Raw genomic sequence first — 17,148 nt, forward strand, 5'->3', positions numbered from 1 at the left:
CACATATTTTCTGAAGACCAAAATTCAAAAGTATGTCATTATTTAGTGATTTCGATCCTCAATGATTTTCGACAAAGAAAATAAAAAACAAATTTTATGAGCAACAGGCCAAAAATATGAGCTAAATATCTGGACATTCCATGAAAATCTGGACAGTTGAGAGTCATGGTCAAGAGACAGATCATTTTATTATAAACAACTGATTTTACAAGCCATAGTATCAGGGCATGGATTGATTAACCATGATCTGCAACTCTGTATGTGCGTGTGGGTGGGAAAGAGAAGTGTTGTTAAGTAATAGCACAAAATCTCACTTCCCAGTACTACATTCCACTGATTCAGATAGGAACATGAAGTACAATTCTGTTTGAACAATTGCAGTGCCACCAAAAGCACTATCTGCTAAACTTGCAAGCGAGAATTTTTAAAACAACTTTAATATAGATTTTTAAAATTAAAAAAAAATTCTAAAAATGAGTTATCTTGGGACTTGTAATTCTGTTCTTTTCCTATTAAGCGATGCAACTTATAACATACAGTTAATTGGTTAAACTCTCAATCAAAATGTACACAGCACCCTCTTTATACTACACTACAGTGCCAGGTCATTTCATAATTTGTCATTTGTTTTAGTTCAGTCACAACAAGAATTATAGACTGCCTTTAAAGTTAAAACATTTAGCAGTCGTGATTTGACCAATTTAGGAAATGGGGCATACCTCTCAACTGTGCATTGTGTGATTTTTGCAGAATGTCCAGATTTTTGCCTCAAATATTTGGTCTGCTCCTCATAAAATCTGTGTTTTTCTGGGAAATCACAGATGATTGAAGTCACTAATGAAAAAAAGTAAAGATATGTGTGATTTTCAGACTTTATTTCCTTCAGAAAATGCATGGTAACACAAATCCCATTATTCAAGCAGCTTTCTAAGTTTATGTTGTGTTGTGTCTTTCGGCTCATCCCGGTTAGGGGTCACCACAGTGGAATTCCGGTCCGCTAATGTTTGGTAGTGGATTTTTATATGCCGAGTTATCAGCCCTGACGCACAATCTTCAACGAAGGCGCGCCCATTCACGCATGCCTCCACACAGAAGACGCTCTAGCGGAGAATCGAACGCAACAACGTCTTGCTGTGAGGCGACAACTCTACCACAGCACCACTACCGCGGGTCTAGTTTATACGAACAATATTTAAAATCTGTCCCTGTTTTGGGGCTTTTGTCCCCCATTACTTTTTGCTTTGTCCAGATTTCTTGTGCTAAGAGGTTTGGCTGGCTCTGTGAGCACTCTCCTGTTTTAAAGCTAATAACAACTTTAAACTGAGGTGTTGAAACAAGTGTGTATGAAGAAAACTTTTTATTTATTTATTTTTTTAATTTAATTTCTAGACCCTGTATTCAGCCACTCATACTTGTTTTAATTTGGTTGTAAGTTTGGTTGGGAAATTAGTTTTATAGTGCTCTTAAAAATGTAGATAATTTTCTTAAAGAATTAAAACTGACAGATTTGACAGAAAAGATGGTATCTTTTAAAGGAGGACAGAATGTCAAGTCCTTTAACAAATTAGATCAGATTTAAATCTCCTGGCAGCTACTGTATTTCATATTGCTTTAACATGTGTGATTTTTATACAAAATAATGTGAAATGTAGATGTTCACTTCAAAATGCACTGCTTTATTTATTTATTTTTTTAGTTGATTTAAATTAAAATTATTTCAGGAACCATGCAAATATAAACTTAACTTGATAACAAGCTGTTTAAAAAAAATCATTCATGGAGTAGTTTTTCATGCTCCCTCCCCTGTAATATTTATTCTTCCACCAGAAGTGTGTTAACAAAAATACTAGCTTTAAATTCCATGACTTCAACATTTTAATCAGCAAGGCATGCTAGTGATAATCCAGCTTTCTGGAAGCAACAGACAATATTTACAAATTAAGTCTGTCTGGAGGGGTTTACAACCATGACTCCAGTTTTGGGACTCTTGCGAATGTTCCTTTCTGAACAAGGCTCTTCTATTTGCAGTATAAAGGCCCTCTTGCTTCAAGGATACTGGTACGCACACACACACACACACACACACACACACACACACACACACACACACACACACACACACACACACACACACACACACACACACACACACAGACACACAAACTTTATTTTCCCAAACACTAATCACTCACCTTGCTTTTGCAGACATGCATTTACCAAAAGGGCTAAGTTTATCCTTCTTAGACATCCAGCACCTGTCTTGCCTTGATATTCTACCAGAAAATACAGTAGCAATGACATTACATGCACTTAACCATCTTGTGAAATTTAAGTAAAAAGGTACAATGGGCTTATTTAGGTACTTTGGCAGAGTTCCATTTGGCTGGACATGGACGTCAGCTTTAATGTTTATAAATACAAGAAAGTTCTCTTTGGACATTACGTAAGTTAGGTAATTGGAAAGATTAATTTAAAAGTAGTAAATTACTTTACTTAGAGTTTACTAAATGAGTTTGAAAATAAAACACAAGCAATGTAACTAAACTCCCATCACTAATGGTGAATAAAGTATTGTGATCCCTAGGCACATTCTAATAGAGAATACAAGCTAGTCTAAACACCTTGTATAACAATACAAGTCTTACAGATAACAGAGGCAGACCCTTGCCTCAGAGTAAGCTCCCAGTTTCTGCAAGTGGTTCCAAATGAGTTCATTTCTGGTAATTTGTTTCACAGTGAAGATGCTCGTTTAGAGGTATAGCTACCGGTATCATAAATTAGTTTAGAGGGTTTGTATAGAGGTATGTTTTAACTCTCACTGAGAGGCATTTCCAACACTTACACCTCAGGTTCAATTCAATACAGTGTCATTAAATGTAGTCCAATCACTTCCTGCGTTTGGTCTGTTAAAGTACAGCCCACAGTCTGTTAAAGTGATGATGTGTTAGTCAAGTGCTTATATTTCTCTCTTGACATAGGACACCTGAAATCTAGCTAATCATAAAATGGCATATTATTAAAATCATCTGACTTCACAACCTACTCATTCAGATGGGTTTATTAAGTTACCCTTTCAAGCCTCTGTTACAATATCCTACACTTCTACATCTTTACTTTGACTTAGGTTAGTGTGTGTTTGTCTGACATCCTCCAGGGACAGTTTCACATCCAAAAATGGCTCCAGACCACTTAACTACACAATAAATAAATAACAATTACCTCATGGTGATGTTTTAGACTCAGACAAAGTAGCAGGTAGAGATAGTTGCCCTACTGCAGTTCAATGGAGGAGGCACCCTAAGCAGGATGAGGGGCATGTGGTAACTGTACTTTTTACACTGAACCACCCTCCACCCTTAGACCCCACTGAGTAGTTTGTCTAGTTAAGAAGAATAATTAAAGATATGCACATGGCAATATAACAATATAAAGAGCAATAAAAGTATATCAATATAAACAAATTGTATAGCAGAAGGAAAAAACTCATTAAAACTGCCTCATAGGTCAAAACCCCCACAGTATCAAAACAGTATTAAACATCTCACTAAGAAATTGAAATAAACTATAAAGACCAGTAAAGCATCACACAAATTAAAGCAAGCAGCAGAAGCAATGTCCTTTTATTGGTATTTGCTGACAGTAATTATTAGTACTTCTTCAGTTACATCAGAAAACTAAGAAATAACTCAATGCTGCTCCATGCTTCTCCAAGATGGAGCCTCCCACTCAAACCAATACGGTGCGGAGTCATTCTGCCTCCCCATTATCACTAAGGAACATGTTTTAAAGTACTCTCAAAGATCAAGAATGTATCCTCCATAGGTCCAGACAACATACTGAGTTGTGTTATAAACAGTGTTAAACATTCATTGATCCCCCTCTCAAATGGTTTACCTAAGCCTTTTTACAGACGACGTACCTGAATCCTGGTGCACTGCTTTAGTGATGCCCCTCCATTAGGATGGACATACCATGGACCCAGGGAACTATTAACTTCATGAATCTTAACAGTAAAACCATGGAATGCATAATCACCAGCCTCATACATCATGATATCAAAAATCTGGTAAAGCTAGACTCACTGCAGTTTGGCTTTGTAAAGGGGAGGTCCTGCCTACAGAAACCTTTCAGTGTCATTGAGAATGTCAGTAACTTGGCTTTCGACGACGTATAAACTATACATGGGAACTTATGCTGACAGAGTTCACAGTCACGTAGAAGAAAACTCAATTATGGCAATAGAACAAAAGGGCAATAAAAGAAAGTCATATAGAATAAAGGATCATTTGTTGTTAAATAAAGTCATACTGGAGAACTGTAAAAAGGGGAAGAATCTAAGTATGGCATGGACTGACTATAAAAAAGCATTTGATAGTATCCCACATTCATGGATAAAAAAAAGAGTGCTTAATAATGTATACGATACACTCTACACTGACAGACTACATTACAGCGACAATGAAACAGTGTCAGGCCACTCTACAATTAAGCCATGATAAAGGACAGATTATTATCTCAGGGATAACAATTTAAATGGGGATATTTCAGGGTGACTCTCTGTCACTGTTGCTATTCTGCCTTGCCATTAATCCATTAAACTGTTTACTTAACAGCTTAGGCCATGGCTACAATTTTGCTCCTAGAAAACAACTGTAATGACTTCTCATCTTCTCTTTGTTGATGATTTAAAACTGTATAGCTCATCCGATATGGAACCGAAAGCACAGCTGCAGGTTGTCAAAACTTTTTCAGATGATATAAGAATGTCATTTGGTCTTGATAAGTGTGCAAAAGCAACCTTTAAAAGCAGGAAAACTGCAGCACCAAGAAAACATCAGTTTGGAACAAGAATGTGATATAAAAGAACTTGAGCAAGAGGAAGTGTATAAATACTTGGGAACTGATGAAGGATCAGCAATAAAACATGAACAAATGTGAATAAAAATTAGTAAGGAATAATTTAGAAGACTTAAATTAATTCTGAAAACAGTGTTGACATCTAGGAACAAAATCCAAGCTATAAACCAATATGTTCTTCTTGTACTAACTTACAGTTTTGGAGTGACTGATTGGCCCCAAAACACGTTGGATAGATTAGACAGGAAAACGAGAAGGAGATCACCGAATGATTTATAAAAATCAGTGCACATGGGCCTCCTTGAAATTGATTACATGTATAGATCTGCAATTTTGAGACTCCACACATATCTGCTGATCTCACAAGACCCAAATGTAGTGAAAGTTTTGAAACAAGAGGAGAATAAATCTAAGATGACTTCTCTGCTTAATTTTGCAGAAGCATATCGGTGTCAAGCAGGAATGGAAATCAAACCAGAAGTAGATAAAAATCAGGCAGCAACTGAATGTGCCAAAAAACAAAAGAAAGAATATAAGGTGAAGGACCAGATGAGAAAGCAAGAAATGTGGAAAAAGCATAAATATAGTTGCAAGTATAGAAAACTTCTGGAAGAACCTCATGTTGATCAGGAACAAACACAGGAATGGTTAAGGAGAGGCAAATTCAAATCAAGAGATGAAAGGTTAATACTGGCAGCCCAAGATAGTGGGCTACATACATGCTGGTTTACAAAGAGCAATGAACATTTGGGAGAAACAGTCAAATGTAGGTTTTCTAAAACCGAATTGGAAAGAGTCACACATCTTGTAGCTGGTTGTGATATATGAATGGCAGAAGGACTGTATACAGAAAGGCATAATAATGTGGCAAGACTGTTGCACTGGGAATTGTGCAAACATTATGGTAGCGAAGTGGCTGAAAATAACTGGAAACACGAGCCACAAAGCATCATAGAAAATAATGAAGTTTATATCACATGGGATCACCCAGTACCAACAGTTCAAAAGATAGAAGCTAGAAAACCAGATGCAGTGGTCCGAGAAAAGAAGACAAAAGTAGCATTGATCACTGAAATCACAACACCCAGTGACTACAGTGTCGTGCATACAGAGAGACACAAAGTCATAAAATACCAGGATCTGCAGGCAGAAACGAGAGCAATGTGGAAGAAAGATGCTCAGACAGTTCCAATGGCATTAGAAGCAACAGAAGGAGTCATTACTGGGCACAGTGCAGGTGCTGTGAAGAGCACTTTTGGCTGACATCAAAGATTGAAACAATACTAATATCATGAACTTTAATCATATTTTGACTTAGGAATGGGGTCCATTCCCATCAGAGTACTAGAAACCCAAAAGATTTGGAGAAAAAAAAGTGGTAAACAGTGATGAGACCAATGCATGCTGCCTACCTTGATGTGGCCTAGATGTTTTATACCATACCACATGATGGAATTGTTTATAAGCTGATGGTCTTAAAAATAAATCCCTTCATGGCAAGATAAGTACCCAACTGGCTTTAGGACAGAACCTCCCTGAATCCTGGTGCACTGCTTTAGTGATGCCCCTCCATAAGGATAGACACACCATGGACCCAGGGAACTATCAACTTTATGAGACTTAATAGTAAAACCATGGAATGCATGATCAACAGCCTCAAACATCATGATATCACAAATCTGGTAAAGCTAGACTCATTGCAGTTTGGCTTTGTAAAGGGGAGGTCCTGCCTACAGAAACGTTTCAGTGTCATTGAGAATGTCACTCAGGTGGTCAACAGTGGTGAGAGCAATGCATGCTGCCTACCTTGATGTGGCCTAGGTGTTTTACACCATACCACATTATGGAATTGTTTATAAGCTGATGGTCTTAAAAAAATAAAGCCTTTCATGGTAAGACAGACATCCAACTGGTTTAAGGACAGAATGCAAATTGACCAAGTGGATGATGTGCCCTCTGGCACAGAGAAGGTGACCAGTGGTATCCCTCACAAATCTGTGCTAGTCTCATGTCTATTTAGCATCTATGTTTCTAGACATCCAAAATAACACAGGTCTCTGGTTAATAAACTTTACTGCAAGCTGGGTTGTTTGTCTTTCGGCTTTTCCCAGTTAGGAGTCGCCACAGCTGAATTCCGGTCAGCTAATGATTGGCAGTTAGTTTTTTTTTTATGGTGTCGAGTTGCCAGCCCGACGTCTAACCTTCAACAAAGGCATGCCCATTCAACGCATGCCTTTCGAACGCCCACTCGACCGCTGGGTGGACATGCAGACTCCACACAGAAGGCACTGCCAACCCAAGCCGAGAATCGAACGAGAGAACTTCTTGCTGTGAGGCAACAACGCCACCGCTGCACCACCGGAGAAGCGCCACTGGGTATGGTTATTAAATCTCCTTTGAATGCATATATCCTCCAAAACCAATTCCAGGTGAATAAAAAGGGTTTGGACTAAACAGTAAGGAATGCAGCATCCTCCTCTTTGGAATGCAGAAGCATTGTGCATCTTACTACACTGAAAACACCCCTTTACCATACAATGATCAGGGATCTGGGCACGTGAGTTTACTGCTCCCTCTCTTTTAACCATTACTTGGCAACTGTAGTTAGGAAATCCTTCTGTATTACATAGTTAATTGCCAAGGGCATCTCTTCTAAAAGTAAAGAAGTCATTGTCCTTCTATATTTTGCCCTAGTCAAACCTATTACATTTAATTTCCTCCTTCACCATGCATTTGGCTAGACCTATTAAAAAAAAAAAAAAACAACTTGAAAAACGATTTAGGATCCTAACAAAAATGGACTTCTGGTCTCAAAATCATAACTTAATACAGTTTGATTACTTTTGTAGAAATGTAAATTTGCCTATGTCATAAGCGATAATTCAATAAAAGTGTTTAAAAAAATTAGCTACCAGAAGAGACTGTAATCCTTTTCTTTGTACTCGGTGTTGTTCAGGCTCCCCAAAACCTTATTTTCTTTGAGGAATCAACTTTTACTACCAACGTCAGAACCAGAGGTCTAAACCTTTAGCAAAAAATAAATAAAACTAGATGAAGTGATTATTAGCCAGTTCCTCCCCTTGCTCTAGAACAGACTCTACCAGTATGTCAAGAAATGAGATTCCCTGTCATTCTTGAAATGTAGCTTGGACAGTTGGATGATTGCTCTTAAACTTCCACCAGGACTAACAGACATCATCCTGCTTGGAAAGGGTGGTAGAACCTAGGGCTGTGTATGCACAAGGTGCACGTAGCCTCCGATTTGACCTGCCTTGTACATGCTGTAATCCTATGAATGGCTCCAAAGCTCTTCTGTCATATGTGCACTAGAACGTAGATCTCTAAGACGTCATAGCTTATGAATAAAGAGTGCTTTATAACCTAAATTAAAGGACTAATGTTCTATGAAAAGAGAATGATAGATAATAATATATAATTCATGGGACAAATTTAAAAAGTGAAAGGAAACAACTTTCAGCATTAACTCCAGAATTATGAAAACAACAACAAAAAAAATAGGGAAAAGGGTTGCAAACTGGGGACACTTACTAAAGACTGGTACTATTAATGTAGAAAGTTGATAGTAAAAGAGAACATGAATTAACACGTTTGCTATGACATTAAAGAAATCTGTAATGGTAATGATTATCAGCATGTACTGATTGTAATCCACTACCTTTTCTGAAAATAAAAAAAGAAAAATCTAATTTTAGGAGGGATAGAGCAAAATTTTGAGAAAATATTAGGGAGAGTTGAGAGGTATGAAAGGAAGCATGACTTTGTTTAAAAAGTATTGAACTGTAAGACAAAGAACGGCGAAGATGAATAAAATCAGCAAGCATTACTATGCAAGGAATACTTAAACAATAAAGTGGGTAAGGAGGTAGCATCAGATGAGACCAGTAGAGAGGAAAGTGATGTTCACCATGGCTGGACTATAGCAAATGTAAAAAGACAGCAATTACTTGGCACAACTAGGTACAATGTAAACAGTTCTGAACTGAATTGGCAAAGAAAATTCATATTACACTAATAACTTTCAAATTAAAGACAAAACTGAGCTACACTTACCTACTGAAACTAAGGTTTCATAGTTGTGTATCGTCTCTTCTCTGTGAAGCTCTTTATCTTGTTTTCTTAACATCTTCCATTCCTCTTCTGAAAAAGTGATAGCATCGTCAAAGGTTTCTGGTACCTGAAATGTTCACAACCACAGTGCTTCATCTTATGTTTTACTGACTGGAACATATCTATGTTTTTTTTGGGCAGAAATATGTGCCATTATTTTAACTTACTAGAAAAGTAAACTGGACTGCATCTGCCCATTTCAGCTAAACGTGCATTAATAAACAGAATAAGGTCGTACACAGTGTGAGAGATGTGGGCAATATGCAACACAGTAAGTATGACTCTTGTCTATACAACTGAAAATTATGCATAAAACAATGATTTGTTGGCTTCCTACTCAAAAGGTTGAGACTCACAATGCAGGGTCTTAAACACTGAAAAAAAGACTGAAACAAGAGAACAGCAACTGTCAAACATTGACGTTCTCTTATAAAGTTGTTTTTTTGCAGGGAAGGGCAAGCCCCCTGCATCCTTACCCCAAAATGTACCTTGAAGAAAAGGGTATATTCTGAGAAATGGCAATCTTATGCTTAGTAATTCCTTATTTTCTGCTAGTCAGTCTCCACTTTCCAGGACTCAGCATTGCAAGACTTTGTATTTTAAAATGGCCATCTGCTTTTTTAGTATTCATACTAATCCAACAATTTCCAGTACAGGTAGTTATCATTTGAGGTAACTTAAATCGCATCACTGTAGTACAAATTCTGCTTCCCCTAATTATTAATTTTATTTAGTTATTTATTTACTTACTTCTGGTTTGTTGGTCAAGGTAGTCCCACTAGGCCAGCTGCACATTATAATGGGATGCCAAAGGTGGTATTCATACTAGCCAGAGGAGATTAAGTGGGGGATGACATTGAGGCTGGTGCTGAAGGGTGAAAATGTTTTTTTCTGAAGCATTATTCATGCAAAAATGTTATAGATGTTGAAATCTGAATTACTGACGTTAACTGAGAGGAAGCCAGTAAAGATGAGCTTACAAATCTGAGTAAAGGCAGTTGGACATGTTGCAATTTGCAGTTTGATGCAGCGTTCAGTAACTGAGAAAGAGGTACATGGTAGTGGTAGCTGTTGCCAAAGACAAACTGTAAAAACAGTTATATAGAAAAGGTGTTGGATGATTCAGATTTCATTAAAGAATGAAAGCAGGCTAGACAGATATGGTTGGGAAAAACATATTTATTAACATTTATTAAATACGGATACACTTTAAATACGGATACACTAGAAGGTAGATCAAAAGAATTTTCAGGTTCCTGCTCTATTCAACATAACAACTTTTCTTCGAATTTTAAGAGGATTTTATATGTTAATTGGCCTATTCTCAAGACCAATACTGAAATTTTGGACATTATAGGCAACAAACCTACTTTCATTCACCGAGTGGGTAACAACTTTAAAAGAACATTGGAAGGAAGAGACCAATCTCTTAAGAATAGTAGGGGTACTCACCCATGTGGCAGATGTGCCCAATGTCCTTACATTAATATTTGAAACAGTGTTATTTTGAACAATGGTTTGAATAGTTTAGTAAAATTTTGCAGGGGTAATTGTTACACCTCCATGGTGGTGTATTTGGCAACTTGTTGTCATTGCCCATGTTTTTACGTGGGCAAAATGGAACGTCACCTAAAAGATAGGATTTACGAACACAGAAATTATATAAAAACTAAAAAGGAAACAAGTGCCTTATACAAACACACCACTATTTGTCAGTCTCCTTCACCATTGTTTAAATTTGGGATCATTGATATTGTTGATGTGGAAAACAGAGGGGGAGATCCAAAAAATATTTTGTTGCAGAAAGAAATTAGATGGCAACTTAGATTAAAATCTAACATTTTTCCTGGTTTAAATGAACACATCAACATTAAAGCTATTTTAGTAGGAAAGGCTAACATAGTTTGAAAAAGCTTGAATTTTTAGAAAACAAAAACACATAGCACAGAAACATTTTATTTGGTCAACACTTGATATGTACTACTTATACATACACATTTAATAATTATTTTCATCATTTTTAATCAAAATGTTCATTAAAGTTCTATCAGGTGCATTAAAGCCTTTTCAGGCTTTTTTGGTTTGATGCATCAAAACTCACCTAGTACTATGTCTTTTTAAAAAAAGTTTTTATGACTTTATTGATTTTATTGATTGATTGAATTATTGAAGTTAATCATTTTATGGGGTAATTATTTTCTATATAAAGGATGTCAGTTTTTGTGTGATTTTATCTGATGAAGTTTGTATTTTTACAGACGAAAGCGCTCATGTTGTTCAAACTGTATTTTCCATTAAAGGATTGGGCTCTTACCAGGTGAACTGTTTTTACTATTAGTCATCAGTCTTGGATTTTTTCTTTGCTTTGTGGCGTTTGTTTTTGGTAGTTCATCTCTTTGAGCCACCTGATTTGGACTTTATCTGAAGGAATATTTATTAACATGTCTGGGTAAATAAACATTGCAATCACTGTTGCCATGTACCTTATTCCATACTCACTGTATTCTGAGCACCAGATTTTAGTAATATTATTTGTTAAATCCCCCTACAAATTAGTGCTTCTATCATCTATATCTCTTCATACTCTCATTCAGCAAAGGCAGACAAACCTTACCTATATTTTACTAACAAAAACACTAGTTGCAAAACAGATCCAAAAATAGGCACTGCTGGTTAAGGTAGATACCACAGATTTATTTAAGCTTGTGTAATGCATACTATAGCTTTTCATCTGTGTGCAACAGACTTCATCAGAATCTAGAACAAACAAATCAAATGCTGCTTTTAAAGGATTCTCCTCCAACATAAAATACCTGTAATCAGGTCTTAAAACTGAAATAAAACTTTCCAAAGGTATTATATATATTAAAAATCAACAATGCTAAATATAAACATATAAGATTCAGCTTTGTTTAAATAACCAACCTATCATATGTTTAAAAATACAACATAAAAAAATGTTTTATTCCTTTTTTTTTTTTTCAATAATCCGTCTTTATTGTTTTTCAATTACATGACTACAAACTACTATATATATATACATAATATATACACGACTGCTTCCAAAAATTACACAAATATTGTATATTAACATATATTTTTAAAAAGGAAACACAACAAAAAAGAAAACCAGTGGTCTGTATTATTGTTACAATCTGTATCAAATCTAAGACTGAATCTGTCCTATAAATATATGTCCTGAGAAAAAGTGGATAGGAACCTCTAGGCCAACGCAATATTAAAGATTTGCTCCCATATTTTTATATTGTTTATGCTTTTTTTATGGTCATTGATTAACAATTTGTGCGCTAAGATATGTCTTATTGCTAATGTTCTAAAATTTTCCCAAGATGTCTGGTCTGGGTTCAACCAATTTGAAGCTATGTACAGTTTCATTAATAAACAAATATTCATGATTATGATCCTTTTTGATTTGTCTAAATTATCCGGGGGAATATGTAGGATCATAAATTCCCAAGAGAGTGTTGAATGTTGGTAGCCCATTTTCTGTAATTGAAGTTTTAATGAATTCCAAAGTTTAAAGATGCATTTGCAACTCCAGAACATGTGCAACAGGTCAGCTGTCTGATCTATACAATGTGGGCATTTAGGGGAATTCTTTGAGTCAAATTTATGAAGAGTAAGACGGGTATAGTAGGCATTATAAAATATCATCAGTTGTGTGAATAGTAATTTTTGGGGGGATACTGACTTTAATGTTAGTTTAAATGCTTCCAAAATCTTGCTGTCATCAGCCAATATTAATTTTTCCCTCCAATAATTCGATAGGAGAGTATGTTTATTATATTTCATCTCTTTTATCAGTTTATATGATGTAGTTATATATCTTTTTGTCTTGTAACAAAGCATCCCACAGATTACGACATATATTTAAGTCCTCTTCTTTAAATTCAAAGTTATTGAAATAATTTGTAGCCAGATCTTTTAGTTGTCTCATAATAATTAGATAAGAAATGGGAAGATTTTCCTCTTTTAAAATATCGTGTACTGATACCCCAAGGAAGGGGTATAAATCCAGCATGATTAAATCCTTAGAGGGAATTTCTGTAAGTCTATCAATTGATTCCCAATTACTAAATTTGGGTTCTTGAGGAGTGGCTGAAACACCATCATATACTTTAGTAGATTTAATGAAGTAAAGAGATTTTGAATTGAAGTTACATAGTTTTTAATATGTTCCATCAAGTCATATTTACTGAGTGTTCCTCTATTCAGAAAGGGTAGTGCTTTACAATTAATTCCCACTCCATTTAGATGTCTATAAGTTAGGACCAACCATGTGGGTGCCCATTTCAGACTTGATCTATCAAAGTGAATCGCCCTTAAAATTCTGTTAGCATTAATTACCAAATAATAGGTTTCAAAGTCCTGTAAGTCTAAACCTCCCCTATTCTTTGGGGCCATCAGTTTCTCATATGTTATCCTCGTTTTCCTAGGTTCCCAAAGAAATTTCCCTAGTCCTATATGAAGCTGTTTAAAAAACTTCCTCGTGATTCTAAGTTGTGTAGCTCTAAGAATATATAGTATTCTGGGAAGAACATTCATTTTGATAATTGCAGTTCTTGCCATTATTGGTAATTTCAATTTACTCCATCTTTTCAAGTCCAATGTTATGTGATCCCAAATTGACTTAAGATTGTTTATAAAAAAATCTCTATTATCAGTTGAAAACACAATACCCAGATATTTTGTTCTTTCTTCAGAGTCATTACCTGTCCCATCAGTGGTAACAATGAAAAGGGTGTAGGTGTCTTTAATGGGAATATTTTGTTTTTTTTTAAATTAAGTTTATAGTTAGAGATTTTCTCAAAGTCTTCTACTGCTTTTAATATTTTCTCGGTATCTGACACAGGTGTGGTACAGTATATGTTTAAATCATCTGCGAAGGCAGCCATATTTATCTTCATACCATATAATAATGGGGGATTATAAAAAACATTTTGTTTAATGTGTAAAAATAATGGTTCCAAATAAAGATTAAATAAAATAGGAGATAATGGGCACCCTTTGTCGGGTTCCATTTTTAATTTGTATTCTCTTAGAGCAGTCTTGATTGATAAATATATTTGTATATGCGTTGTTATATATTTTCCTTAATGTTAAAATGAAATCCTGAGGTATATTAAAGTATGATAACATGTCAAATAAGTATACCAAGTTAACTCTGTCAAATGCTTTCTGTGCATCAATTATGAGTGCATATAAAGATTTTTATGCTTGGCATAGGAAATTAATGTGTGAAGCGTTACTGTATTATCAGTGGTCTGTCTCCCATCTATAAACCCCGCCTGTTCCTCCGATATTATCAAATTTATGACCTTCTTCAGCCTATTTGCCAGGATGGATGTCATAATTTTCATGTCTATATTCAAGAGTGAAATGAGTCTATAATTATCTGGGTTTTTAGAATCACTTTTCTCTTTCGGTATCAGAATTGTCTTTGAGGCATTAAAGTGGGGATCATTAATTTTATTTTGAATTATGTAGTTAAATGTCTGTGACAGTATTCTACTCAGAATCTCACTAAAAGTTTTGAAAAATTCAGAGGTCAATCCGTCCGGCCCTGGGGCTTTTATGAGGTTTCAGCTTCTTAATTATCTCTGTTACCTCTTCCGCTGAGATCGGTTTAACTAAATCCCTATGTGATTCATTATCAATACTCGGGAATGTAATCTTCTGTAAGAAATTTTCCCTAGCTTTATCTGGAAAAAGTGTCTGGTCACCATATACCTGATTAAATATTGTTTCAAAGGTATTCATAATGTCTGCCTTATTAGTATATGTCATATTATTATAATATATTTCTGAGATTAATAGTGTTGATTTCGTTTGATTAATAATGCGTGCCAGTGCTTTTGAGGGAGTCTGAATATGATTCGCATATTTTACTAAATGTCTCTGTTCATAAAATGACAGTTTACTATTATGTAATAAAAATAGCTCTTTTTAACATTTTAATAAGTCTATTTCTGTTTGTTTGTTGTAGTTCCTCATTAACTCCTGGTCTAATATTTTTTTTGGTTTCCAACTCCTGTAGTTCTTTATTTTGCATTTTTTTATAATAAGTAGCTTTCTGAAGAAAAATCCCTCTTATTTGGGCTTTAGTTGTAGCCCATTCTATATCAACAGGGTGTCTGTTCTTGAGGAGGTTATGAAGTAACTGTTTAAATGTCCCTTTAACTTCTTTCAATATGTCTTCTTTACTCGGTAAATATGGATTTAAAGACCAATTGTATCCTCAAAGTCTTCTATTACTCATATTATTATTATTTAATGTTAATGTGATTTTGGAGTGGTCCAATAATTGTCGTGCTTGGGTAGAAACACAAGGGTCAGCATATATCAATACTTCCGAGATAAAAAAAAAAGTCAATTCTCGACCACATTTTATGGCAACTAGAGTAGAAAGTAAAATTCTCTGCTTTCGTTTGTGTGTATGTATGTTTAAATGGGTCATATAGTCTGAAATCGGATTAAAGTTCCTTCAATGCTATCATTGCCTGTTTATTAAAAGCTTTAGATAGACCTAATTTGTCCAACTTGGGATCTTGATACGAATTCCAATCACCTCCCATTAATATATAGCAGTTATTATATTGTTGTAAAATGGAGTAAATTGAAGTTATAAAATGATGCTGATTAGTGGAAGGGGCATATATATTCATAAGTAATATGGGTTTATCATAGAACTTGGAAATAAGAATCACCAAACACCACCGTCCCTCTTTATCTATTTTGACATCTAAGATTTTCTCTTGGTATCGTTTTTTAATTATAATTGCCACCCCTGCACTGTTTGTTGTCCCTTCCGCCGCCACTATCTTTCTAATCCATTTCTTATCCTTCAGTGTATCCCACTGATCATTAGTCAAGTGAGTTTCTTGTAATAAAATAAAGTCTACTTTTGACTGGAAGAACAGATGTAAAAACAGCTTCCTTTTTTTCATGTTCTGGAGTCCTTTGACATTCCAAGAATCTATTATCCACATATGAAGCTTATCAAAAATGTACTTCTATTTCTAACATTAAGAGACAACCTTAGATTGTAGTATGTTAGCATATCATAAATTATTTGGAAGCAAATCTGACATCCCATCCCTACCCAGTGCCTATCCACTATTCCTCTGGACCAGGATGTACATAGGTTTTTCACATTCCTTGAATGTCTCTGGTTATCTAAATTCCTAACTCTACACTATAACACGAAAACCTCATGCAAAAAACCTACACCCACTACCTCTAAATCTACAAAGCTTAATCCAAACATTCCCCAATAAACAACTCCTCGCTTCCAGCAGAAACTGGCAAACAAAAGTGGTCCTTTCCAGCTGCGGCAGACCACAGAGGGTAAATACAGGCATTACAAGGGCGAGAGGACATACAAGCCCAGGTACAAACCTTTGCCAGTGGGCACTACACAGAAGGAGGAAGACAGGTCTCAATCCACAGAAGGCAAACTCAATGACTTGCACCTCATCTGGCCCAGCAATAGTCTTGGCAACCCCTTGAGAAACTACTTTTGCAGACAACTGGCACATAGTCACAAAGACGTGGGTCCTAGACATAATTTCACGAGGATACAGATTAATTTTCACACCTTGCCAATGAAGAGGAATACCAAACCTGCCACAAAATCAATAGGCAGGCACAAAACAAATTACAACTCTCATGGACATGAGAGCCATTCAACTAGTACTACTCCAGAGCAAGGCAAGTTTTACTCAAGACTCTTTCTAGTGCCCAGAAGGACAATGCCTGGAGACCAATTCTGGACCTTTCAATTCTAAACACTTGCCTACAGTACCCAAATTCAAGATGCTAACACCACAGCAGCCTACTTCCATGTTGGGCGAGAGGCATGGCTAGTAACGTTGGACCTCAAGGAGCATGCCTGCATGTCCTAACTCAGACTGAAGTTGCAGAAGATACTCCATTTCATTGCAGAGTTCAAACCATTATAGTCTCTGCACCACCCTTTTGAAACATCACTGGCTGGTCTTCTGCAAAATGCTTGCTTTCCATTAATTGCATACTGCGAACAGAGGAATTCAAATATATCCATGCCTGGATGACTGCCTCATCAAGCAGAAAGCCAAGACACTCTCTTACATCATCTGGCTTTGTAAAGCATCTACTAAACTA

General features: G+C 35.8%; 1 protein-coding gene across 1 annotated transcript in view; it reads right to left on the minus strand.

Moving 5' to 3' along the window:
- LOC122813850 (zinc finger protein 578-like) overlaps positions 1–17,148 on the minus strand; it is a 57,367-nt gene that overhangs the window by 12,510 nt on the left and 27,709 nt on the right. The window contains exon 4 of the mRNA XM_044086387.1: positions 8,929–9,052. Within this exon, the coding sequence (XP_043942322.1) occupies positions 8,929–9,052 (124 nt within the window). The remainder of the gene's footprint in view (positions 1–8,928; positions 9,053–17,148) is intronic.

The sequence above is a fragment of the Protopterus annectens genome, chromosome 10.part0, assembly GCF_019279795.1.
Source record: "Protopterus annectens isolate FY-2018-M chromosome 10.part0, PAN1.0, whole genome shotgun sequence".
Lineage (NCBI taxonomy): Eukaryota > Metazoa > Chordata > Ceratodontiformes > Protopteridae > Protopterus > Protopterus annectens.